The sequence below is a fragment of the Hemicordylus capensis genome, chromosome 3, assembly GCF_027244095.1.
Source record: "Hemicordylus capensis ecotype Gifberg chromosome 3, rHemCap1.1.pri, whole genome shotgun sequence".
NCBI classification, from domain to species: Eukaryota; Metazoa; Chordata; class Lepidosauria; order Squamata; family Cordylidae; genus Hemicordylus; species Hemicordylus capensis.
This window is the reverse complement of record NC_069659.1, coordinates 351,108,388-351,134,306: the sequence shown is the minus strand read 5'-3', so window position 1 is coordinate 351,134,306 and position 25,919 is coordinate 351,108,388. Positions and strand designations below refer to the sequence as shown.

At 46.3% G+C, this 25,919-nt stretch overlaps 1 protein-coding gene across 1 annotated transcript in view; it reads left to right on the top strand.

Moving 5' to 3' along the window:
• LOC128351404 (matrix metalloproteinase-23-like) overlaps positions 1–25,193 on the top strand; it is a 30,872-nt gene extending 5,679 nt beyond the window's left edge. Inside the window, exons 4-8 of the mRNA XM_053310926.1 lie at positions 9,282–9,449; positions 12,484–12,648; positions 19,758–19,868; positions 22,969–23,098; positions 24,889–25,193. Coding sequence (XP_053166901.1) covers positions 9,282–9,449; positions 12,484–12,648; positions 19,758–19,868; positions 22,969–23,098; positions 24,889–25,135 — 821 coding nt within the window. The 3' untranslated portion in view covers positions 25,136–25,193. The remainder of the gene's footprint in view (positions 1–9,281; positions 9,450–12,483; positions 12,649–19,757; positions 19,869–22,968; positions 23,099–24,888) is intronic.
• Positions 25,194–25,919: the final 726 nt, after the last annotated feature.

The following is a 25,919-nucleotide window of genomic DNA, read 5'->3' as shown; positions in this document are numbered from 1 at the left end:
GCCGTAATCCTTACAACAACCCTGAAGGTAGGTCAGAGCAGAGGTGCACCTAGGTAATTTTGGACCCTGGACCTAGAGGCCTTTGGAGGCTCCCCTTCCACTGCAAATTAAGGAACATCATGCTCAGCCAGGTGACCACACCATCTGGGACAGACTAGAGGATTTGCCCCCCCACCCCCAGGGCCTGTGGAGGCCCTGGACTTCAGTCTGGAAGTCCAGGGATAGGAGCACCTCTGGGTCAGAGATAGGCCACTGCAATGAAGTTTTACTGAGCTGGTTTGTAAGGGATTTGACTGTTTCCTTGATAAAGGTATTTACATCAAAATGTATAAGAAACACCAATACCAGCAGCTATCCTGTTTGTATGCTTTAGTTTGTGCTATTCACTATTGCAGATGGTAGCTGAGATTTAGGAATTGTGGCTCATTTACGGCGACTTGTGGGGGAGGGGGAGTTCATGGCAGACCCAAGATCTGAAGTGGGAACTCCCTGATGTGTAGATCAGTTTTCTGGTGTCCCACTTAGACCAGGGAAGTGCTCGCCGCGCTTGCCTCGACGCCAGAGCCTGTATTGGCTAGTCAGTTCTGTACCATTCCAGATCTGACGGGGCATTATTTCTGCAGCTACAATGTTGTAATTCCTTCCCCACTTTCCATAACTAGCCAACCAGTCTCTGAGAGCAGAAGTATTGGACAGTTATCCCTTCCCACCATCACAACCTAGGCCTTAGCATGGAGCAATTGGTTGGGGTGCTAGGTGGTAAAAATCCAGCACGTTGTAAGCGTCAACAGCAGCAGGCAGTTTCAGATGTGGCACCATCTTGGGAAGTGTGAATACATTTTTCTCAAGAAGCAAAGGGTGTGCCCGGGTGGGTGGGAGTTCAGTGTCCTTGATTCCGATGTATATTTCTGTGTGCCCTGGCCAGAAATGACCAAGGAGCTTGTGTGGGTGCTACTTACATTTTTGCCTTCAATGTGAAACTGCCCAAGACTGATGCAGCCCCTACAAGATTAGAAACAGATTGCAGTGGTACAAAGACCCCCAAGAGGCGAGCGCTGCTGCGTCTTCCTCTGTAGCTCCCTTGCTTCCCCCCCCCCACTGCCCGCATCTCTCCAAACTAACTCAAGCTCTTGGCATCACCCCAAGAATGGAAGAGGGACTTCCGCTTGGCAGACTGAATACATCTGGGCTGGTTGGAGGAAGTTCAAAGGAGCACCACGACAGAGATGAAAAAGGTTGTTTGGGGGGAATGCAACAGACACATTGACTGGTGGAGGAAGGGGCTGGATATATTTAGCCTGGAAAAAAGCAGGGAGGAGTTTTTGGAGGAATGGGTAACTACTGATTAAAACTAGAAAAGCTGTGGTAGATGGACTTGAGAATGTCCTGTATTTCTGAAGAGGGGCTTGGCATACGTAAGTACAGCATAAAATGATTTGGGGGTTTTATTTCAGGGAAACTACATCCCCCTCCTCTCTGCAGCTGCATTGTGAAAAAGACAAAAGACCTCCTGAGTTCCAACCACAGAACCCCAAGGTCCCTCCTAGTCCGGTCCTACTGAGGGGGTGAGGGGAAGATGCAAAGCATGGCCAAGCCACCCCCTGGCCCGCACTTAGAGTGGCGAACCACAGCTGCCTGATAAGAGCCACTTTAAGATCATTGCACATTGCAAGCTCTACTTAGCAAAGCCTGGACAATTTTCATCACAACAAATAGAAATGAGATACATTTGGCCAGAAACAGAAGAAAAACTAGTGTCCGTGTGGTGAGGCACAGCACGCAACCAGCTCCCCAACATGTGGGTAGCAGCCACTAACAAGAACTCCCAACATGACCTTCAGGATCCGAGCATTCCTGCAGCACGTGCCCTTCCTGTGCTTCTCCACTAATGTCAGGATATCTGAGCTTCCTGGGAGGAAATCCTGCCATTGATCAAGTTTTGGGGATGTGGGGGGGACCTGTGCAGGAAGGAAGGAGACAGGCAGTGTGGGCTTGTCCCACATGGCCCAGATCTTCCAGGGTTATCAGAATACCAATGAGTACAGTGCTGCAGCAGTTTCCAGGGTGCTGAAGATAGGATCAGAAGGATCTACTTAGGTTGCCTCATCCACAGAGTGGCTGTAGCACATGCATAAGCAATCTTAGGAATACATAAGAACAGCCCTGCTGGATCAGGCCCAAGAATGCCCATATAGTCCAGCATCCTGTTCCACACAGTGGCCCATCAGATGCCGCTGGAAGCCTACAGGCAGGAGTTGAAAGGGGCATGCCCCCTCTCCTGCTGTTACTCCCCTGCAACTGGGACTCAGAGGCATCCTGCCTTTGAGGCTGGAGGTGGCCTATAGCCCTCTGACTAGTAGCTATTGATAGACCTCTTCTCCATGAAGTTATCCAAACCCCTCTTAAAGCCATCCAGGTTGTTGTCTGTCAACACATCTTGTGGCAGAGAATTCCACAAGTGGAGTATGTGTTGTGTGAAAAAGTCCCTCCATTTGCTGCTCCTAAATTTCCTGGCAATCAATTTCATGGGATGACCCCTGGTTCTAGTGTGATGTGATAGGGAGAAGAATTTTTCTCTCTGTACTTTCTCCACACCACGCGTGATTTTATAGGCCTCTATTGTTGGGAATTCTCTCTGGTAGGAGAAACCCTTTTTCATTATAGCAGAGTGCACAGAGGCATAACACAGTGGAATTTTGTTAGGCATGCATATATGCTAAGAGTAAAGTAACTTGGAGCCTGTTCATAGTTTCAAATCAATATAAATGGTATATATTAGAGAACTCCATTCTAGATAGGAAAGTGAGGATCTCTAATCTATCTATCTAGCTGGATGCAGGGGGATCCTGCATCTCTGCATACATAGTGCAGGGGAGAGGAGCTTGCATGTTGCAAGGTAGAAGGAACAGGAAGAGAAGGGGAGGGGGAAGTGCAAAGCAGGAAGGAAGGAAGTTAGTCCCTAAGAGTAGCAATCTACATTCCAAAGGGATAGTGTCAGAGTAGTAGAGAAGGGATGACCAATGTCTTGACCCTCTAGCCCTCTGACTAACTAGTCTGTCCTCCACTGTCATTGAGACAAGAGACAGTGCAAAGTCCTTCACTTCCAACATCTATCATGTCTCCCCGCAGTCGTCTTTTTTCTAAACTAAAAAGCCCCAGGTGTAGCCTTGCCTCATAAGAAAGGTGCTCTAGGCCCCTGATCATCTTGGTGGCCCTCTTCTGCACCTTTTCCAGTTCTACAATGTCCTCCTTTAGATGTGGTGACCAGAATTGTTTAAGAATCACAGAGTCCATCAGATAATCTGCATGCACATTCAATGTTCAAAGTACTTTACAGACATTTCCTTAGAAATCTTCACAAACAATCCTATCAAGGTGGACCAGTGTTGTTAGTCTCATAGTAGAGATGGAGAGCCATGGTTGAGAGAACATAGATATTTGCCTTATACCCAGTCAGTCCATTGGCCCATCTAGCTCAGTAATGTCTTGACTATCCAAGGTTACAGGCAGGTGTCCTTCCTAGCCCTACCTGGAGAAGCCAGGGAGTGAAGCTGCATGCAGATACTCTGAACTATGGCTCCATCTCCTAAGATGGTTATCTTACAGTGCTCACATGTAGTCTCCCATCCAAATGCAAACCAAGGCAGACTCTGCTTAGCAAAGTGGTCAATTCATGCTTGCTACCACAAGGCCAGCTCTCCTCCCCTAGAGAGAGAGAGGTTTGTCCAAGATCATTTCATGAAGTCTAAGGAGAAACTTAAAATCATGGGACTGATTGAGACAGAGCTGTGACACCCTCCATCAGAGCTCTCTTAATTATCTCTTTGTTCTCATTGAGATGGTAGCTCTATCACTGGGCAATACCATTCAGAAAGCAAGTGGGAACTTCTGTGATGCAATGTGTCTTCATAGAAGAAGAAGAAAAGAAAAGGTTCCCTGCCCTTGGAAAACTAGAACATCAGCGAGAAGCCTCAGCTAGAACCCCCTTGTAAAGAACTGACTGGTTAAGAATAGCTTGTGTCTATATTTTTCTTGGTCTGGGGGTTAGTGAGTTAAAGCATGGCAACTGTGGCCAGGTCCTTGGATTGACAGGAGGAGTGCTGTAGAATCAGTTGGAAATTAACTGCCAAGGATGAGGCCGGGGTGCCCTACCCCCTTGACTTCTGGAAGGAGGTCCGGTCCCCTGCAGGCATTGCCCCCACCCCCAATTCCCTCCCGGGTAGGTGCAGAAGAGTGGTGGGCTGCAGCTGGCCCACGCGGTGCTACACCACCGTTTGCCTGCCCATGTCCCCTGTGCCATGCCAGAGGCACCTGGCTGATGCACAGGGGTGATCTCTTCTGCTGGGAAATGTTGGCTGCTTCCCTTCAGCGTTTCCCCTCTAAGAATATAAGAACAGCCCTGCTGGATCAGGCCCAAGAATGCCCATCTAGTCCAGCATCCTGTTTCACACAGTGGCCCACCAGATGCTGCTGGAAGCCACAGGCAGGAGTTGAGGGCATGCCTTCTCTCCTGCTGTGACTCCCCTGCAACTGGTACTCAGAGGCATCCTGTCCTCCAACAAGTAGCTGATGATAGATCTCTCCTCCATGAAGTTCTCCAAACCCCTCTTAAATGTTGGAAGTGAAGGACTTTGCACTGTCTCTTGTCTCAATGACATGGGAGGACAGACTAGTGAGTCAGAGGACTAGAGGGTCAAGACATTGGTCATCCCTTCTCTACTGCTCTGACACTATCACTTTGATATGTAGATTGCTAATCTCAGGGACTTCCTTCCTTCCAGCCACTTCCTTCATCTCTCCCTTCTCTTCCTTCCTTCTACCTTGCAACATGCAAGCTCATCTCCCCTGCACCATGTGTGCAGAGATGCAGAATCCATCTGCATCCAGCTAGATAGATAGATTAGAGATCCTAACTCCTCACTTTCCTATCTAGAATGGAATTCCTTAATAAATGCCTTATATATTGATTTGAAACTATGAACTGGCTCCAAGTTACTTTACTCTCAGCATACACCCATGCCTAACTAAATTCCGCTGTGTTGTGCCTCTGTGCACTCTGCTATAATGAAAAAGGGTTTCTCCTGCCAGAGATAATTCCCAACACTAAAGCCATCTATGTTGTTGGCTGTCACCACATCTTGTGGCAGAGAATTCCACAAGTTGATTATACGTTGTCTCAGAAAGTACTTCTGTTTGTTGGTCCTAGATTTCCTGGCAATTTTTCTGGTGGGGCTTGGCCAACCAACAGGCTACGAAGTGCCTTGTCTCCTTCAATGCACCCCCCGCCCCCAGCCCGCTTCTTCCTGGGCTGGAGAGATGCCTGCTGCTGCACACATGCCTGCCCCTCTGCATTGGCCTGCTGCCAGCACTTGGCTCTGCAGCTGGCTGGTGCTGGTCCTCAGCCACTGCTCTCGCCTCTTTCCTGTGCTGTTCTTCTCTCCTGCTTGCAGGCAGAGACTAAGCAGGAGTTATGCCACAGAATTGTGACTGCATGCTCTTCTTTGGCCACCCAGTTGTCTTTTTTTGCAGCAGGCATGCGGGCATCTGTGGAGTAGGGAGGGAAGAAATGTGGTGGCAGTAGCTCCAGCCCCAGCAAGACCGAGCTGTCTCCGGGCGCCTGTACACCAAGGTATCCAAATTAAATCTCCTGTCCCACCATCACCTAGGCTCCTCTTCTCCCTTTTTGGTATTTCCTTTCCTCTTAATATTGGCTTCCCCCCTCATGCTTTTAACATTGTTCCTTCCCACCTGCCCTTTCCCAGTCTTCTTTCATTTTCTCCTTTCTGTCTTTCCTTGGTTTCCTCACATCCTTTCCTTTCCTTGTTCTTTTTAGTCTCTGTGGAGGAACAGCACTCTGTCTCTCCTAACCTTTTTCTGCTGCCACCAAGTAGACTTTTTTTGTATGGCTGAGTCCACTGCAACAGTCCTCCAAAAATTACCAAAACTCAAAACTCTAGTAGTGTGGAAAGGCTTTATAGATGGGGTGGAGACAAATCAACAAGCCTCTAATTTTTTTATATAACCAGGAAGTTTACTTTTAGGAAGAAGGAAAAATGGCTCAATTAAAATATTGCTTTTACAGCAAAAAGGCAAATTCAAAACAGTTACTTACAGAACAGGCCAGGGAAAAATAAAAAGCTGGAAAAACGCAATCACTACCTGGCTCTGTACTGGTCCCTACTCAGAGTCCTCTGAACTTTCTTCCTTCAGCTTCTGGCTTGCTGGGCAGTCTCTTGTTCTGGTCTGGGGCTCAGTCCAGTCAGGCTCTTGCTTTTCTTCCAGTGATTTCAGCTAGGCTTTTCTCACAACTTCTGTTCTGCAGATGGACCACCTCCACTACAGACGGATTCTTCTTCTTGCTGACTGCTCTCTTGGATTCCCTCTCTAAACCATCTCTCATGGACTCCCTCTCCCCAAATCTCTCATTATATACAGTTTTCTGGCCCAACAGTTCTTCAGCCCAGCCAATCAGAACAAACAAAAATTCCCTCCATTTTTTAAAAACACCCCCCCGCCCAAAAACCCAACTGTCAAACTGCTAAACCAAATGTGAAACTATAGAAAAACAAGAATGAACTTTGGACTCCGCACAGGGACCAGCAAACATTCTATAAGTATTTACAAGGGAGAAGAGGTTTGTACCTCATTCTTTCACGGTTTCCATTTGGTTTTACCCCTTCCTTCTCCTGTACTGCATATTCTGGTGTAAAAAGTAATGTATTCTGCTGATTTAAGTGGCAGGACTGTCCCTGCAAAAGGTGGTATGTTCAAATCAGTGGGAAGTATCTTATTCAGAATTTCTTCTAAAAATAAAATAAGAAAAGTTTCCAGCTTTCCCTGAGCATGTTCTGGTGTGAAAAACAACAACAGTGCATTGTAGCTTATCTTGTGGTGGGGGCAGCAAAAGGCCTTTAGGTCCAGGCTCCAAAATTACCTAGGTGCACCTCTAGACAAGGTTGGCAAAAAGGGACTCAGTCTGAAGGATAGAAAACTGGTTCTGTCTAAGAAAATTTGTATCTGGTGGTACTTTAACTCTGTATTTCTTGGAAAGGACCATCTTTCCCCCCCATTTTGGTCTTGTTTTTCTTGTTTTTTATCTTTGTGAAACAATAAATCCTCTTAATTTATAAAATATTTGGATTTTGTCCATTTGAGTAACACCTCGTGCCTAAAACATTTCTCTGCTATAAAGGGCAGTAGATATTATTCAGTAGGACTATTGAAGATCAATGGTGGCAGCTGAAACAGGAACCACTGCATTCTTCTCTCCAACATGCTAATGTTTTTATAAGCAGATACATATTTTTTTAATGGAGAAACATGGGAAATGCACCCTCTTTTTTAAAAAGTGGTACATTCCAGACCAGGGGCTCACCTAGATGATTTTGGCACCCTTCCATGAGCCCCACTGCTGCTAGCCCCCCCCCCACAGCCCCCCTCACGGCAAGGCACCAAAAACCTCCTTTTGGGGGCCTCCTGCTGCAGCTAACCTATGTGCTGCTTTTTAGAAATCAAAGATGCTGCGCAGCCAAGGGGTGGCTGCTGGGATGAGGAGGTGAACCAAGTAGTTGATCTACTCTCCCCCCACCTGGTGGCAGTGGGTGGAGTGACTGCTGGGCATGTCCTCTCAGCCCAGTGGCTTTTGTGAACTGTGAGGCGCTTCTGCGCAGTTCAGAGGAAGCTTGCTGCAAGCCGGAGATGTCACAGGCTTGTGGCGATCTTTCTCTGAACTGTGCAGTTGTGCCTTGCAGTTCACAAAAGCCGCTGGGCTGAGAGGACGTGCCCAGTGGTCACTCCCCCCGCCACCAGTGCAGTAGGTCGACTACTTGGCTCCCCCTGCCCCAGAAGCCACACCTTGGCCGTGTAGCAGCTTTGATTTAAAAAATCCCAGCATGTAGGTTAGTTGCAGCAGGCACGCATAGGGTGGCTGTAGGACCAGAGGCATTTGGCTGTAGGACCAGAGGCATCCCCCCAGGCATTTGGAGTCTCCCCCGGACCTTGGAGGCTGCGGACCGGGGCCCCAAGGTCTGGAGGGTTAGAGCACCTCTGGTCCAGACACTACACTTGCCCCACCAGTAAGAACTAGGCCTCAGATGTCTCATTATTTTTGTGCTGGCTTGTCTGTTGAGGAGAACCTTGATCTCCTTTATCCAGCTGTGTCAGCTGTGCCATCAAAGAAGTCAGGGGAAATTGGTAGGATGTGACCAATGGGCTGTTTGAAATTCCTTCTCTTCAGATGGTTGTTACTCATTTTGCAGACTCCTTCCATGCACTCATGCACAGATTCATTAGCAGCACAAATCTGACCTCCAGCGCTGCAGATGAGCAAGCAGAATGGCACTGGTTTGTCGGATTTGCTCAAGTCAGCCCAGGTGCTCAGTAGCATCAGGCCTCGTAAGAACAGCCTTTCTGAATCAGTCCCAAAGCCCATCCAGTCCAGCATCCTGTTTCATATAGTGGCTCACCAGATGCCTCTGGGAAGCCCATAGGCAAGAGAGGTGAGAGCATGCCCTCTCTCTTGCTGTTGCTCCCTTGCAATTGGTATTTAGAGGCATCTTGCTTCTGAGGCTGGAGGTGGCCTATAGCCAACAGACTACTTCTCTATTACAGACTAGTAGTCTTTGTGAATTATTACAGGCTAGTAGTCTGTGAATTATTCTACTAATTTGTGAATTCTACTAGTCTATGTATCTTAATTATACCACATGGTTAATTAGACCACCAATCCTAATTATACTAGTCTGTGAATTATTACATAATTATCATTACAGAATTAAATATCATTACTGAATTAACATTACAGAATTATTACAGAATTATTAATCTGTGAATTATACTAGTCTATGTATCTTAATTATACTACCATGTATCTTAATTATGCCACATGGTTAATTATACCACGTCTCTTAATTATATTAGTCTGTGAATTATTACAGTCTAGTAGTCTTCATGAAATTGTCTAAGCCCCTTCTAAAGCTATCTAAGCTAGAGGCCTTCACCACATCATGTGGCAGAGAATTCCATAGATTAATTATGTGATGTGTGAAATGTACGTCCTTTTGTTGGTCCTCTTTATTAGTGATCTGTGATCTGGGTAGATTTGGGTTCAAATCCTTGTTCAGCCCTATACTTCGGGGGAAAGGCCTTAGACCGGTCATTCTCTCTTGGTATATAACGCTATTTGCTAGGATCAATGAGAATAAACTTTGTTCAATATCATCATCATGTAAGTGAATGTGAGAATAACCAAATCCTCCATCTTCTTGGCTATTGCTGAGCAGGTTTCTACACTTTCAACCACACCGACTGCTGGTTCTCCCCCTTACATCCTTGCTTCGATGGGCTGAATGGGGAGCTGGCTCATGCTTTCCTCCCTCCCCGTGGTGAGATCCACTTCGATAACCATGAATTTTGGATCCTGGGCCGCTCACGCTTTAGTTGGAAACAAGGTACTGGAGACTCCGTAGTGGCTACAAATTATGTCTGGTATTAGAAGTACAAATAGTGGCTTAAACACTGATTGTCTAGGGCAAAGGGCTGCCAGTGTTTGTTTGGCACAAGGGTTTGCTTTTATAAAGCACCACAAAGGGCATAAGTAGAAAGCATTCTGCTTCATTGTTGCCCCGTTGTCTTGTACATTTCCTCTAATGTCAGAGGACCAGTTCAGATGATACTTTCAATGCATGATTAGATTCCTCTACACATATACAAATGATCATCCAAATTAAAAAAACATACATTCTCTACCCTGGATTTAAATACTAGGTGTGCGGGGTAGTCACTATCATGAGATTAGATAATTGTCTATATTGTAAAGTGGTGTGTTTCCCCCCTAACCAAAGAGTTTGAATTGTGAATGGAACAGAACCCATGGTGGGATCATCCAGTTTTGTAAGTGTGACTTACTTTGGCACAATTTCCCCTCTCCCTGGCTGAGGTGGAGAGTTGTGAGAGAGTTCTTTTCATTTCTGCCACACTGACTGATACCGGTGGGAAACTTGTTTGCTGTGTTTGAGTTTGAGTTGCTGTGACAGAAAAAAAGGGGCAGTCCTACCCACTAAGGAACAGCCTTGGGGCATGGGGGTCACCCTTGGTCCTTTGTCTTCTCTCCCCCACCTTCCAGCACTCCACTTACAGCTGGAAAACTGTCTTTTTACCCTCTAGCAGAAATCTGGGGTTGTGGCCTTGGGAACTGTGAGGATCCTTTCCTAGAACAGAATTTCCCCCAGTTTGGAGTTCACTATATTGCTCACTAGTACAGTCATCCCTTGCTAACCATGAAGGTTCTGTTCCTGGAAAACCTCGTGGTTGGTGAATTCACAGTTGAGAAGCAATAGGAATGTATTGGAAACAGGGGGTTAGGGTGATTGTGGTTGCAAAAGGACCACAAAATTCAGTAAAAATTAGAAAAAATTGCCCCCTGACCCCTGGAAATGACCGCCTGACCTCTGGAAATGACCCCCCCAAATTTCAAAAAAATCTCAACAAACCTCAGAGACTCAGGTTGCGGTTGGTGAGACTGGTCACAATTTCCTAGTCGCGGATACTCAAATCTGCAATTGGGAAACCTGTGGTTGGCGAGGGATGACTGTTAGGGATGTGTAAGCTGATTTGAATTTGAACTGGTTTGAATTCAAACTGGTTTGGTTTGATGGTTCAAATTCGAACTGAACCAGCCATTAGGTTTGAGCTGCCAGTTCGAATTAGAACTGAACTGGGGGGGGGTTCGATTCAAACTGGTTCAAGTTTGAACCTCCCAAAGTGATTGGGGTGGTAGTTGGCACCCATGGGTGCCTACCCCCCAACCCCCAAAGTAATCAGAGACTCATACGATTTTTAATGATTTTTTAAATTTTTAAATTTTTTTCTTCATAGGGCATAATGGAACTCAAACCAGCCCATTATTCCCTTGCACCCATGGGTGTAGTGGTTAGAGTGCTGGACTAGGACCAGGAAGACCCGAGTTCAAATCCCCATTCAGCCATGATTCTAGCTGGGTGGCTCTGGGCCAGTCACTTCTCTCTCAGCCTAACCTACTTCACAGGGTTGTTGTGAGGAGAAATTTAAGTATGTAGTACACTGCTCTGGGCTCCTTGAAGGAAGAGCAGGATATAAAATGTAAAATAATAATAATAATAATAATAATAATAATAATAATAATAAGAAGTCGAAAAATCCACCACAAACAGCAAGAGCTTTGTAAAGAAGCAGATGAAACTGTGGATCACCTAATCAGCTGTTGTAAAAAGATCGCACAGACTGACTACAAACAAAGGCATGACAAAGTAGCAGGGATGATACACTGGAACATCTGCAAAAAATACAAGCTACCTGTAGCCAAAAATTGGTGGGACCATAAAATTAAAAAAGTGGTAGAAAATGAAGATGCAAAAATATTATGGGACTTCCGACTACAAACAGACAAACATCTGCCACACAATACACCAGATATAACTGTAGTTGAGAAGAAAGCAAAACAAGTTAAAATAATCGACATAGCAATACCAGGGGACAGCAGTATAGAAGAAAACGAAATAGAAAAAATAACAAAATACAAAGATCTACAAATTGAAATTGAAAGGCTGTGGCAGAAAAAGACCAAAGTAATCCCAGTGGTAATTGGCGCCCTAGGTGCAATTCGAAAAAAACCTTGAAGAGCACCTCAACACCATAGGGGCCACAGAAACCACCATCAGCCAATTACAAAAAGCAACTTTACTGGGAACAGCCTATATTCTGTGACGATATCTATAATAACCACAGTATTGATGATAAAATTCAGCCATCCCAGGTCCTTGGGAAGGACTCGATGTCTGGATAAAACAAACCAGTCAATAACACCTGTCTGACTGTGTAAACAAGAAATAATAATAATAATAATAATAATAATAATAATAATAATAATAATAATATAATAGGTGCCAACTACCACACAAACCCCGAAGCAATAAGACACTCCTACAATTTTTTTTAATGAATTTTTGAAACATTTTTAATTATTTTTCTCCTAGGGTATAATGGGACTTGTACCAGCCCATTATCCCCTATTGTGGAGCACCTAGGGGCACAAAAGAGGTGTGGGTGGTAGGCACCTGGGGTGCCTACCACCCACAAAAACCCAAGGCAATCAGACACTCCTCCGATTATTGGTGAATTTTACAAGTATTTTTGAATTCCTCATAGGGAATAATGAGGATTCCAGCAAATGTATAACTTCACGTTGGGGGGGGGGGGAAGGGGTGGCCTAGAGTGGATTGTGGTGGGTGGTAGTACCCAAGGTGGGCAAGGAAGCTACCAGAATTATTATAAGGGAATTGGGCAAAGGGCTGATTTTTAAGTGAACTTTAACTTTATTCAAAAGGCACCTTTTAAAGACCCCCCCCCCAAAAGGCAATTCTTTCGAGAGGGCCTGTTAGATGGGTGGGTGGTGGTGGAGGCAGGTATTCTTTCACCTCTGTTCCTGTTATTTTCTGTCTTTGACAGGCGTGTGGTTGAATGACCTGGTGCAGGTAGCAGCTCATGAGATTGGCCATGCCCTGGGTCTGTGGCACTCCCGTGATGTCCGAGCCCTCATGCACCCCAATGCCACCTACAGCAGGACGTGGCGCATTGGCCAGGATGATGTCTGGGCCATCCAGCGGCTGTACGGTGAGGAGCCACCTGGCAGGCTGTTCCAACACCAGTAAGCAGCCAACGCCCATTGACATCAGTGGTCATTTTTGGAGTGCCCCCTGCTGCTGAGTTATTGTCCTGCGCTTGGAGGTTTGACCCCCTTCTTTGCAGGGCCATTGTATTTAATTAACTAAAGGAAATGCATTCTTAGTCAAGTTAAGCCCTATTCACATATTTTGTTCAATACATGTACAGCTAGACACTCCCTGTTTTCACCTTGCATTTGAAGGATTTGAACTCGGGTTCAAATACGCGGCTCCATTTTTGAGAAGCTTAGCCAGCACCAGCTTCCCAGTCTAGCCGGGAACACGGCTCCCTGCCTTTTAAAGCAGGGAGAGCCACTACCGGCCTCACTGCAAATGCGGTGCTGGCCGGAATATGCTTGAAAATGCGGTGCGTGGCTCCATTTGCAAGCACACTGTGCCCCCTGCATCTGACGGCAGATGCAGGGGGCGTGGCTGGAGCACGAGCCACAGCCCCTGTGTGCGGGAGCCTGGGTTCTTTGAACCCATTTGTGCAATGGTGGCTCCGCCTCGGTTCGTTGCTGAACTGGTTCGCCTCAAACTGGGCTGGTTTGGAGGTTTGATCATGGACGGAACCAGGGGCAGTTGGGTCCGTGGTTAAACCGAACCAGGTCCAGTTCGGCAAGGAATGGGCAGCTGGGTGGGGGCAGTGAGGGAGGTGGTAAGATCCTTACCTGGCTGGCGCAGCTGCTAGTGCTGGCGCTCGCCCTCCTTGGCATGGCCCAAGCATACGCTCTGCCGCCTTTAGGAAACTGCCGATATGGTGGCAGACTGGTTCTGGCGCCACACAGGCCATTTCCTAAAGAAGGCAGAGTGTGTGGTGGGGGCCATGCCAAGGAGGCAGGGCAGCTCCGCTGGTTGTGTTGGGCTCTGACTACCTCCCTCGCTACCCGCGCCCAGCCAGCTCTTCTCATTGCCAGGGTCCCCCACCGCTGTACTTGTAAAGGGGAATCATCACCAGATTCCCATTTACAAGTATATTAGCTGCCTGAACTCACGAACCGTTTCGGACAAATGGACTTGACTGGCTGGTCAGTCCTATTGAACCAGTTCGGCAGCACACGTTTTGGCCCCAAGTTGAATTCGAATCCGAGCCAAACATTGATTTTGGGTTTGTGCACACCCCTACGTTCCATTCCATAAATCTGTTCATGGCTTGTTCATGCAAGTTTTTGCTTCAGGTTTTCTCAAAGCAGACTTTTGCGTCACCTGGCTGCTGGTGGGGGCTCACCTCTGTGGGAGCCAGGTGAGTGGTGGAGGCGATTCCCCACCACGGGCGTTGCTGGGTGGCATGGAGCACCAGCTCCGTTTACACTTAAAGAAGCTGCCCATCGGCCCCCTGCCCTGGAGGCGTGTTCACAGGCTGCGCCTGCATCTTTGCAAATAATGAATGGCTGTTCAGTAGTAGTCTTCCAAGGCTCACGGCAATTGCAGCCTTTTTAGACAAAAGGCAACTTGATAGACTTAGATGATGTCTTCGATGAAGCTGTAAAGGATTAAGTTCCCCTAAAGCCATCCTGTCACTACTATCCACTTCATACAACTCTGCTGCCACCAATTTCAATTTATCCCAAATGTGAAACTGCCCTTCCTGTGGCAGATGGTAATAAGGCATGTGTTCTGAACACCAGAGGGACAGAGGGCCTCATTGTAGGAACAACAACAACCACCACCACAAGTTTCTTCAGTACATTCACAACTTTTCAGTAAAAGAAATGAGGAAGAAATTAACTTTTAAAAACTGAAGGGATTGGTTAAGTGTCGGGTCTTAGTTTAATTCCCTATCAGCCCCACAGAGCTGATTCCTTTTCTCTCTTCCCTTGGGCTCTTGTAATGCCAGCTCTGGAATAAAGTGATTCTTCTTCAGAGACAGGTTTTTCAGTTGTGGAAGATCACTCTTCTAATGGGACTTACATCTAAGTAAAAGATAAACGAGATGTTGCTTGGGAGATGCCTGAACAGTTTCCTAAGGGAGGCAGAACATTTCATCAAAGCAGCAGTGGAGGAGAGGGGGTTCCTTAGCACTTTCCCTTCCTTAATATCCTGTTAAAATGTAAAACTACTTTGGGAACTTTTTGTTGAAAAGCAGTATATAGATAGTAGTGGCAGTAGTAATAGTAGTAATATAGGCTTAAGCAAGGGGTCTGGGCAGGAGTGTAGCTATAAATGAGTGGATGGGTTCACAGGGCCCAGTCCCCCAGCTCCTGATGGGCCCCAGCTCCAGCCCTCCCTATTTTCTTTATCTCCCCCAGCTATGCCCCTGGGCCAGACTCTCAGCTCCATGAAGGTGTCTTAAATGGAGCCAACACACTTCCTGCCCCCCTCAGCCTTCTTCAGTAAGCAGCTCCACAGTCTCTACCCTTCCACTCACCTCCCTTGGCCGCCCTTTCCCTCCAGCACTTCCAGTCCCCCACTCCCTGCTCCAGGGGCCTAGCAAGGTTGGCGTGGGCCCAGAGACAAGATTTTAAAATGCCCCCCCCCGCCCCCACTGAAGCTCAGCTCATGAAGTAAAGAAATCTTAAATGAGGCTGAATAGTGGTAACAAAAAGCTTAGTAAAATTTAGATAGACAGACAGATAGATCTGCAAATATATATATATCTCCTATGTGCCACAATAGAACATCATCCTAAATTATTTTCAAAAAGGTTTTGTAAATTGTGGATGATGCAAGTCATTTAATGGTACTAGAGAAAGACATGCTGTTCTGGTAGCTCCAGGTCTCAACACTCACATCTATTTCGGAGGATGAATATAACCAAAGCTGAAGCTGGAGCTGCCCGGTGGGAGCACATCACACCCATTTTGAAAGAGCTGCACTGGCTACCAGTTTGTTTCCAGGTCCAATTCAAGGTGCTGGTTTTGACCTTTTAAGCCCATAATGGTTTGGGCCCGGGGTATTTGTGGGACCACCTGCTCCCAAGGGTAGCTGCCCGCTTGATGAGGTCATCTGAGGGGGCTCTGCTCCGTGTGCCAACAATGAGGGAGGCTCGGTTGTCGTGCACACGGGACAGGGCCTTCTCTGTTGCTGCCCCCAGACTCTGGAATGCTCTCCCAGTGGCTATTTGCTCCTCGGTCTCCATCACAGCTTTTAGAAAAAGTGTAAAATCTTGGCTTTTTGCCCAGGCATTTATTTGATTCTCTGCTGCTGCTCTTTATAGTCTGTATTGCTTTTACGCTTTTGTTTTAAATTTTTAATCAGATTTGTTTAATAATTTTTTCACTTAATATTTTAATTGTGTCTTTTTTACCATCTTGTGTTTAAATTTTTTGCTGTCAACCGCCTTGGGATTGCTTTAATGAAAGGCGGTAGTATATAAATTTAACAATAAATAAATAAATAAACCGAAGGAAGCCTGGGCGGGTGCATGGCTGGGGGAGTCAGTCATGTGACTTGCCTCTTCCCCCCCCAAGGCAGTGGGCCCCCAGACAACTGTCTCCCCTTGCCCTATTATAGTTACGCCCCTGCCCTGCTCTTTTACTTCGGAGTCCTTTTATCGTAGGTGCTCTCCCACAGAAGCTGTTTAACTGCCCTCTGGAATGTTCAGCGAGGCCCAGCCAATCATAGCCTAGCTGTACTCTTTAAATTGATTGGCCAGGGAGTTCGCCACACAGCAGGCTTTACCATGGGCTTTCTGAGGGGCTTTACTGTGAACTCAAAAGTTATCCCAAAAACCTGATGCAAAAAGTTGATTTTTTTACATCAGATATAAATCGGTCTAATTCTAGTTTTAAAAATTAAAGATGAAATTGAAAATTTTGGTTTGCATCTTAACATCAAGGAAACAAAGATATGGAGGACTGCAGAGAATACACAAGTCAGAGTGAAGATCAATAATGAGATAATTGAGGTAGTAAAAGAATTTTTTTCTTGGCTCTAAAATCGATCAATGTGGTGACTGCAGCCCTGAGATCAGAAGGTGTATAGCACTTGGAAGAACTGCAATGATCAGCATGAGCAAAATTTGGAAGAGCAAAGATATTAGTCTTCCAATCAAATGTAGACTAGTCAATGCAATAATATTTCCAATACCTACATATGGATGTGAAACTTGGACTTTGAAGAAGGCAGATAGGAGAAGGATGGATGCTTTTGAGATGTGGTGTTGGAGGCGATAGTTGCATGTCCCATGGACAGTGAGAATCACGAATAAGGAAGTTTTAGATAGAGTTAAACCAATAACATTGCTAGAAGCCAAGATTACTAAACAAAGACTGACATATTTTGGTCATGTCATGTGAGCTGATTCACTCAAAAAGACAATTATGTTGGGAATGATCAGCAGAAGAAGGAGACAGGGATGGCCTTGTACTCGGTGGTTGGATATTATTAAAAATGACACTGGAATGACCATGGTGGAATTAAAGGAAGCTGTACGGGATAGGATGGCATGGAGTGCGTTGATCCATAGAGTGACTGAGAGTCGGACATGACTGAACACATAAGAAGAGAGAGATAAATCAGGCTGCACTCTAACATGCAGTGAAAAACACGAATCATGTGTGAAGTGCTCCTTGCAGGGACTTGGGGGTAAATTTGGCCAAAATGTGAATGCACCCTCTCCATTCCGGAAGAATGGAGCTAAAGGGCTTTTAAAGCCCTATGTGGAAAACTCCCAGGGCTTTCCCGTTGGACGCTTCCTGTGGGTCCTTTCAGGATGCCAACGGAACCTTTATGTTTTTACAGAGCTACTGTCTGTGTATAGCAGGGGTGCACAACTTCAATGCCCTGGTGGGCCAGAACCAACCATGACTTGGTGTGCAGGGGCTGAAGTAACTTTTCTGTGCATTATTATATTAACGTTAGTTGACAGTATGAAGGAACGCAGTTTTTAGCTACTTGTGAATCTTTTCCCATCATCAAGGGACCCATAATTTTAACCAAGGATAGTGACTGGAAAATAGGCCCTGTCCCTGCTCAGCTGTAGGGCACCTGCAGTGCATGCCCTCTCTAAACTGCTGTTGCTTTCAGGCTGCAATCCGAGGCATGCTTCCTTGGGAGTAAGCCTTACCAGGTATACTGCAGGACATATTTCTGAATAAACGTGCAAAAAGAGAATACCCACCCCTCCCTACTTGGAAAAGAGGGAACAACCCAAGAGCAAAGCTCCTGCTGTTGCTGTGGGATATTTCTACCTGAGGGCCAGCAAAAAAGTCTCTGTGGGCCAGATTCAGCCCCCGGGCCTTATGTTGTGCAGGCCTGGTGTATAGACAGAATTAGACCCATAGCAAGACATGGGGGGAAAGTCATTGCAAGCTGCTGGGATCTGGATTTGCTTACTGGGGCCTGAGGTGCAATCAGCAAAGAAGGACTACAGGCTTGTAATTTCCATTTTGACTAGCTGGACCCATGAGATTGTGGGCTCACCATTTGCCTACATGGGCTAACTCCCAAGAATAAGTCACTTAGCAGGTAGCATGGAAAGGTAACTCCAGGTAACTCCAGGCCAAGCCTAACTCATGACTGAAAGAGGACTATTCCTCCTGCTTCCTCTTTGCTCCTGCACAGAGGAGGTTCCTGAGTTAATGAGAATCTATTTCTCTGAAAGGAGTAGTGAAACATGTCTCAGTGTTGGCACAAAAGATTAACCTTCTGAGTGAAAATCTCCTTGACAAGAAGAGCAGATAAGATTGCAGCAAGCTCATTCCTCTAGAATATGTGTTAATGGTTGGCATGGAACATGGGAAACATGCTCTTCTGCCCAGAAGGTCTTCCTGACACAAGATAAGCTCCGAGTCCACCTATTCAGTGTTTTTACATACAGGTTGTCTAAACCTTTTCACTGCATTGTGCTTTAGAGCACACTCACCTAGAACTGAACAGGACAAAATGTATTATTTTGTCCATCAGGGATGTTGCCCTCATTAGCATGGTGGTGTGATCAGCACTTGGCCCCAAGGAAGCCTATTTCTATCACAGAGACCATCAAGCAATCTTCTCTGGATTCACCCAATGTGTGCACGTGCATCTGGGTACCAGCTATTCCATCTGGCTGCCTCATGCCTGTCCTGCTTTCTGCCTCTAGGTTGGCCCTGTCTCTAGGTCCAATCTATGCGGCACGCTTGGCTGCGTCAGGGAACTGGTCACCTGGGATTAGACCACCTTTAGACTTTTACGGGCTTCCTGACCCATGAGTGGCACACAGGTCCCCACTTTTGCACCCCATTTTCCTGCTTGTTCCTGGATAGAGAGGTCCCTCAGCACCAGCTTAGCGCAACAAGTGTCTGGCACACCATCGGAAAGGATCCAGGTATACTAACAAACCTCTTCTCCAAACTCTAAAGCTGTTCTCTAAGGCCCATTCCTCTGGCCAGCCTTGAGCTGATTGTAATTCGGATCTCAAGCTAAAACACCTCTTCGCCAGTTTCAGTTTATTATTATACAGTATCTCTCTCTATTTATTTCTCTAAAGTGTACCCGTTGCTAATCCCATGAGTGGCAGCTCTTGCGAGATTTCATGAGCGAGGGGAGGGGGAGAGGAAGATGAGTGGCTAGTGAGAGGAAGTGGCCAGGCCAGCTGTCAGGGGAGAATGGACTGGGGCTGAAGCGGGGGGCGGGGGGGGGCGGGGGGAGAATGGCTGAAGGGTTGGTGGGGAGACACAGGGAGAACTAGGGGCACAGATGCTCTGCGCCGGGTCAGTTAATTGGTATTATTAGTCATTAATTAATATGGTGCTGCCTGTTAAGCAATATTACATTTCTGTACCCCTTTATCATCCTTCAATAAACCTGAGTTTACTTCAACTCTCTGTCAGTACTTTCCAAGACCAAAGCTTTGTACACATTTATTCTGTAATGAGCTGCTCGCTCTAGATCCACTGATTCCCCACACGATCCCAAATGTTGGGCTTGTCCCAGAGCAGTCCCATTAACAGACTGTTGCCCTGTCCAGACATTATGTTGAGCACTCATGCAAGGAGCGTACAGTGTACACAGGTACAGTGATTCACAAGTTACGTTGAGTGCAGGTGGCCAGGACTTTATCAGCCAGGGAAGAGGCGCAGTTTCTGCCGCTGTTGGACATGTGCCTGATCCTGCGACTTCTCTCCCCACCCGCTGCAGGCTGCTTGGATGAGAAGAGGCAGTGCCAGCCATGGGCACAGCAGGGCTTCTGCACCCGCCAACGAGCCTTTATGAAGAGGCACTGCCCCAAGACCTGCAACGCTTGCTTCGGTGAGTTTGCAGGTGCCTTGGACATGGAAGCAAAACACATCACACCAGCAGCTTCTCTGTCTGGGGACTCTGCTGCTTCATTCATTTATTTATTTATGTTGCATTTTGATCCTGCTTTTCTGCCTTGACAAAGGCACCCAAAGCTGTGTACAATATTAACTATAGGCTTACTATATTTATTTATTTGTTCGATTACCTATAGGAGGTAATTGTTGTAATTATTACAATCTTAAGTGATTGATCACTTTTAATTCTAAATAATTTATGTAAACCATTGCACTCATTAATTGGTTTATATACAAACATGTAAATCAGGGTGTCCAACATGAGGCCCTGCAGCTGTTGCTGGACTACAACTCCCATAATCCCTGGCTTCAATACAATACCCGCTTTTAGAAGGAAAGGACGCCTTTCCACTTTTAATACCTTTATTTTATTTTTTGTATTATTTATACCTTTATTCTAGTAATGCACCAAATCAAAAATAGCCCCCCACTGCCAAATACACAAGCCCTTAGCTTGTAAGCTCTCTCCTGATTTAAAATTGGACCTGACCAATTAACCATCTAATATTTAATGGACTATTCTATCAGTTGTTACTAGAAACCCTAGTTTAATTGTTCATCCATGCTTAAAAATATCCTAGGTCTGTGGAACATAAGAAGCTGCCATATACTGAATCAGACCATTGATCCATCTCGCTCAGTATTGTCTACACAGACTTGGCAGCTGCTTCTCCAAAGTTGCAGGCAGGAGTCTCTCCCAGCCCTATATTGGAGATGCTGCCAGGGAGGGAACTTGGAACCTTCTGCCCTTCCCAGAGTGGCTCCATCCCCTGAGGGGAATATCTTACAGGGCTCACACTTCTAGTCTCCCATTCATATGCAACCAGGGTAGACCCTGCTTAGCTAAAGGGACAAGGCATGCTTGCTACCACAAGACCAGCTCTCCTCCTGTGATTTGCAAGCATGTCACCTCCACCTGCAGTCTGAAATGATACCATCCATAGGGCGCACCAACTGTTTCTTTTTCTTCTCTTTGGCCAACTAATCACTCTTGCACCCCTCGATGTTCCTTGTTTAGATTTAAAAACAGCAAAAGTAATTTCCTGCCATGTTCGCTGGAAATCAACAGTAGGGGCCGCCACTGCTCTGAACAATTGTGTTTGCCTTCAAGCTAATCTCAAAAGAGTTGCTGCTTTGTAAAACCAAAAATCTCTGTACTAATAGGTAATTGCAACATTTCTCATGATGAAACGATAATTTCCTTGAAAATTATTTTGGTGGTGGTGGGGATCTGTTCTTGTGTCTCGATTTTGACTCCTGGCGACCACAGAGCCCTGTAGTTTTCTTTGGTAGAATACAGGAGGGGTTTACCATTGCCATCAGTATGAGATGATGCCTTTCAGCATCTTCCTATATCATTGCTTCCTGATATAGGTGTTACCCATAGTCTGGGAAACATACCAGCGGAGATTCAAACTGGAAACCTCTGGCTTGCTATAAAAGTTATTTCCCCACTGCACCATTAGGAGGCTTGGTAGCAAGCATGACTTGTCCCCTTTGCTAAGCAGTGTCTGCCCTGGTTTGCATTTGAATGGGAGATTACATGCGAGTGCTGTAAGAGATTCCCCTTAGGGGTTGGGGCCGCTCTGGAAAGAAAACCTGCCTGCTTGCATGCAGAAGGTTCTGAGTTCCCACCCTGGCAGCATCTCCGAAGTAGGGCTGAGAGAGACTCCTGCTTGCAGCCTTGGAGAAACTGCTTCCAGTCTGTGACAGTACTGACCAATGGTCTGACTTAGTAGAAGGCAGGTTCCTATTAGCTGCAAATTGCTGCTTTGGGAGTAAATAATTGGAGGCAATTTTTGGTGCAAAAGAACCTGATTAAACCTATTGAGGTTTAAACCTATTGATGGGTTTAATGCAATTTTAAGTACCTTAACTCTTATTTTAAATTGGAAGGGTTTTTTGATATTTTAACCCTGCGGTAGCTTTTCTCAGCCTCACTAGATAGAAAAGGCAAAAACTAAAATAATTTTAAATACTTGCCAGACAGTACCAATTTGAACACATACATCAAGTTTTATAATGCAGACTTAACATTACATAATGCAGACTTAAAATTAGATTATCCAGTACAAAAACTAATCTATCTCATATTATCTTACACAGACATACTTAATAAAATAAAGCACATGCAGACATTAAAAAACTCTCTTACCAGCTAATTAATTATGCAGTTATAATTACTGTGTAATCAGAAAGAGCTAATGATACTTCCCCCCCCCAAAAAAATTGGGGGGGCTTTTATGGCAAAGAACGCTACCCTATGTGCTACATATACGTTTTATCCTTACAGTCAATTTTCCCTTGGTACTCTGATGTTTTCTTTTCTTTATAAAAGTATCCTAAATAGCATTCTCAAGCATTGGCATAAAGCTGGCATTCTATCTTGTAGAAAGCCAGGTTCTCCAATGCTGGTGCCCTGGGGCATAGCTATAATTGAGCGGATGGGTGCAAAGAACCCAGGCCCCAAGCTCCACCCTCCCTATTTTCTTCATTATTCCCCTCGCTCTGTGGTGCTGCCAGAGAGAGGGGTGAACTCAGGCCCCCTCTCCCCTAGCTACAGCCCTGCCCTGTGCACACACAATCTATTATTTTCCAGAAGAGGGATTTCTGACATAGAAGAGGATGTGATTTTACGTGGGTGCACATGGCAGAGAACAATTCCTCTGGGACATGCAGAACTGGCCTGAGGAACTTCACTATTAATATCAAAAGTGTCTTTCTTTCTTAATTTCCCTGAGCAATCCTCTGATGTTCCACCCACACCAGGAACATCCAGGTTTGCCTCTGAATTCCAGTTTAGGCATCATCTGAAATTCTTCCAGATGCTGACTTATTCAAATTTCAGCACACATGCTGACGAGAGGTGTGGCGAGACATCTAGATGATGTTGAAGTATGTTGCATGCTTTCTTAGTGCCGTCTGCTGACAATCCGTGAAAAAAGTGTCAAGTTAGAATAAAGACAGTATTGAAAAGTCGCAGCTGTATCTGCTGCCATCAGTGCAGTGTGTGTTTTCTGTCATGTTTCTTACAGAGCATTCTGCTACCGCCTCGTCGTCCTCCTCACCTCCCCGGCCTTCTCTTGTGCAGACCAGATACATCTCCAAGGGCAGGGTCATCACCTTCCGTTGTGGGCTGAACTCTTCCAGGTCAATCCAAGTGAGGTGAGGATCCATAATTCAGATTAAACAATAATAATGTAGTAGTCTCAAGGGAATAGTGCAAGGGTGGCCCCAGGGGGGCAGCATAGCCCCCAGAGCAGGAACTCATGTTTGTCTCCTGTCTTGGGTGTGATGCATATTTCCTTAAGCTATCTGAGGCAGGGGGAAGCCCTGTGATAGCACCTCCATACTACAGCAATCAAGCCACTTGGTTACCTTACGAAACCATCTACTCATTGCAACAGGAGGCTGGAGATGTCTACTCTGATGGGAAGAGGCTCTCCGGGGCTTCAGGGAGGAATTTTCCCCAGCCCTATCTGGTAATGCCAGGAATGAACCCAAGACCTTCTGAGCAGAAGCTCTGCCACTGAGCTGAAGCCTCATTCCCCATCCTTATTTCATATAAAGAAGTTGCAATTCAGCACCACCATGTTGCTGTTGCTTTAAAAAAGATATGAATACATAAGTGTCCCTAAATATGCACAGAGGACCTTCTCCTCTCCAGAGCAACTGCATCCTATCTGCACACCCTTGGAGCAGGGCTTCCATCCAGGGCACATAGCAGGACTCAAATACAGGTCCTATTCTTCTTGAAAATTAAGCACTGCCCACATTCTCCCTTGACTTCCTTCTGAGCACATGGTCTGAAACAAATCTGGCAACTTTTAAAGCTTAGGGCAGTATTCCTACACCATACCTTATGCTGGTGCTCTGCTCGAGTCTGCCCTTGTTTGCTGTTATCAAGTGTGTGTCAAAAACCTTGTTCCATTAGCAAGGAAATACCAAACTAGATTTCTCCACAGGTACACATCTGAACAGGTGCACATCTGAACATCACATCTGAACAGGAGATGTGGATAAATTGTGTTCGGAACAAGATGCAGGAACCATGTGGTTGATTGCTTAATGATTTGCTAACTGAGCAAAGAGGCACCTTTCAAAGTGGTGAATCTCTTATATTAAGCAGGGGGAGAGCAACCGGCCCTATCAAAACTCAGCACAGCATCCTTCCATTGGCTGCTGCTGGTGTCTACTTTGTGTTTCTTTTTAGATTGTGAGCCTTTTGGGGATAGGGAGCCATCTTATTTATTTAGTGGTTTATTTTTCTATGTAAACTGCAGAGGAGAGCTGGTCTTGTGGTAGCAAGCATGACTTGTCCCCTTATATAAGCAGGGTCTGTTCTGGTTTCATATGAATGGGAGACTAGAAGTGTGAGCACTGTAAAATCTTCCCCTTAGGGGATGGAGCTGAGTTCCCTTCCCTGGCTTTCAAGTTCCCTCCCTGGCTTCTCCAAGATAGGGCTGAGAGAGAGTCCTGCCTGCAACCTTGGAGAATCCACTGCCAGTCTGTGTAGACCAGGGATTCTCAATGTTGGATCTCCAGATGTTATTGGATTTCAACTCCCACAATCCCTAGCCCCAGTGACCTTTGGCTGGGGATTGTGGGAGCTGAAGTCCAATAACATCTGGGGACCCAACGTGAGAATCCCTGGTGTAGACAATACGAAACTAGATAGACCAATGGCCTGACTCAGTATATGGCAGCTTCCTATGTTCCTATGATAACTTTTGTTGGAATGAAGTATATAAATAGTAGCCGTCATAGTAGTAGTGCTGGCAAAATGCATGTGGGAAGATGTGGCTATATTTCTCCCAAGTGTGGACATTAATAAAGCTGCCATCTTAGAGTGCAGAGCTGCAGAGAAGTCAGTGCTCTGGGAAGTGGCATGGGCAAAGGGGTCAGTGCTAGAAGCATAGTCCCCCCTCTAACTCCTGCTCTCCCCTCATTTGCAGCTGGTATAAAGATGGGGAGCTGCTGTCCCGTTCCCTCCCAGGCTTCGAGCTGCTTCCCAGCCAGGACCTGCGTGTCGTTGCTACCGAGTTCAGCGAAGGGCGGTATGCCTGTGTGATCCGACGTGGCACCAGAACACTCCGGGTTAATTCCTGGCAGATCAAGCTCAAGGCCCAGCGGCTCCTGCACCCCATGCAGCGGCCACATAGGGACACACATTTGACTGTACAGACTGAAACAACATCATAGGAGATGTATTTAAGAGTCCCAGACAGCCTCTCATTGAGGGTAGGGTGTGGTGTACGTCTTTGCCACCTTGTTTGTTTCATGGCCAGAAATGTTGATTTGGGAGGCCCTGGGGGAAGCTAACATGAAGATATTTTGATACAGTCCTCTGTGGTGTTTGTCTTTCATACCCACTGGGCTGTCACCTCCTCCCACCCATTGGCCATGATGCTCAAGGGCTCGTTGCCTCATTAAACTCATCAGCTGCTGGTGCCAAAGACACCTGGCCCTCGTCTTGAGCACAGTCCTCCTTTGGCTGAGGGGATGAACGTGGCAGCTCCTCTTTTCCTTGGGTCTTTGTGGGCATGGGCAGAATGCTTTCTCCTGCTGGCAGAACATCTTCCGAGAATGCATTCCCATGGAAGCCCAGTAAAAAACAGAACTTGGTCTCTCTCATCTGTGGCCCTTCATTCCTATAAACAGGCACTATACCTCGGACACTCTACCAAGTAGCTTATGACCCTGAACCTGCTTGGAAGGTGCATGACTGAGTTCTACCAAGCAGCTCTGGCTCTTCACTGTTGGGAGATGACCTGGGAAACAGCTGTCTGCTGCCCAGAACCTCTTGCAGTAGTGCTTGAAGACGGGGCTACACCTCAGGCGGGGCACCAAGTGCCCCATTTTCATCCCCGCCATGTGCCCCATTTTAGTTTTTCCCCCAGCAGCTGCTGCTTCCCCAGGAGTATGTGCAAATGCACATAAACACTTTACTTTCTCCTCTGTTTCTGCTAGCTCCTCTATGGCAGCA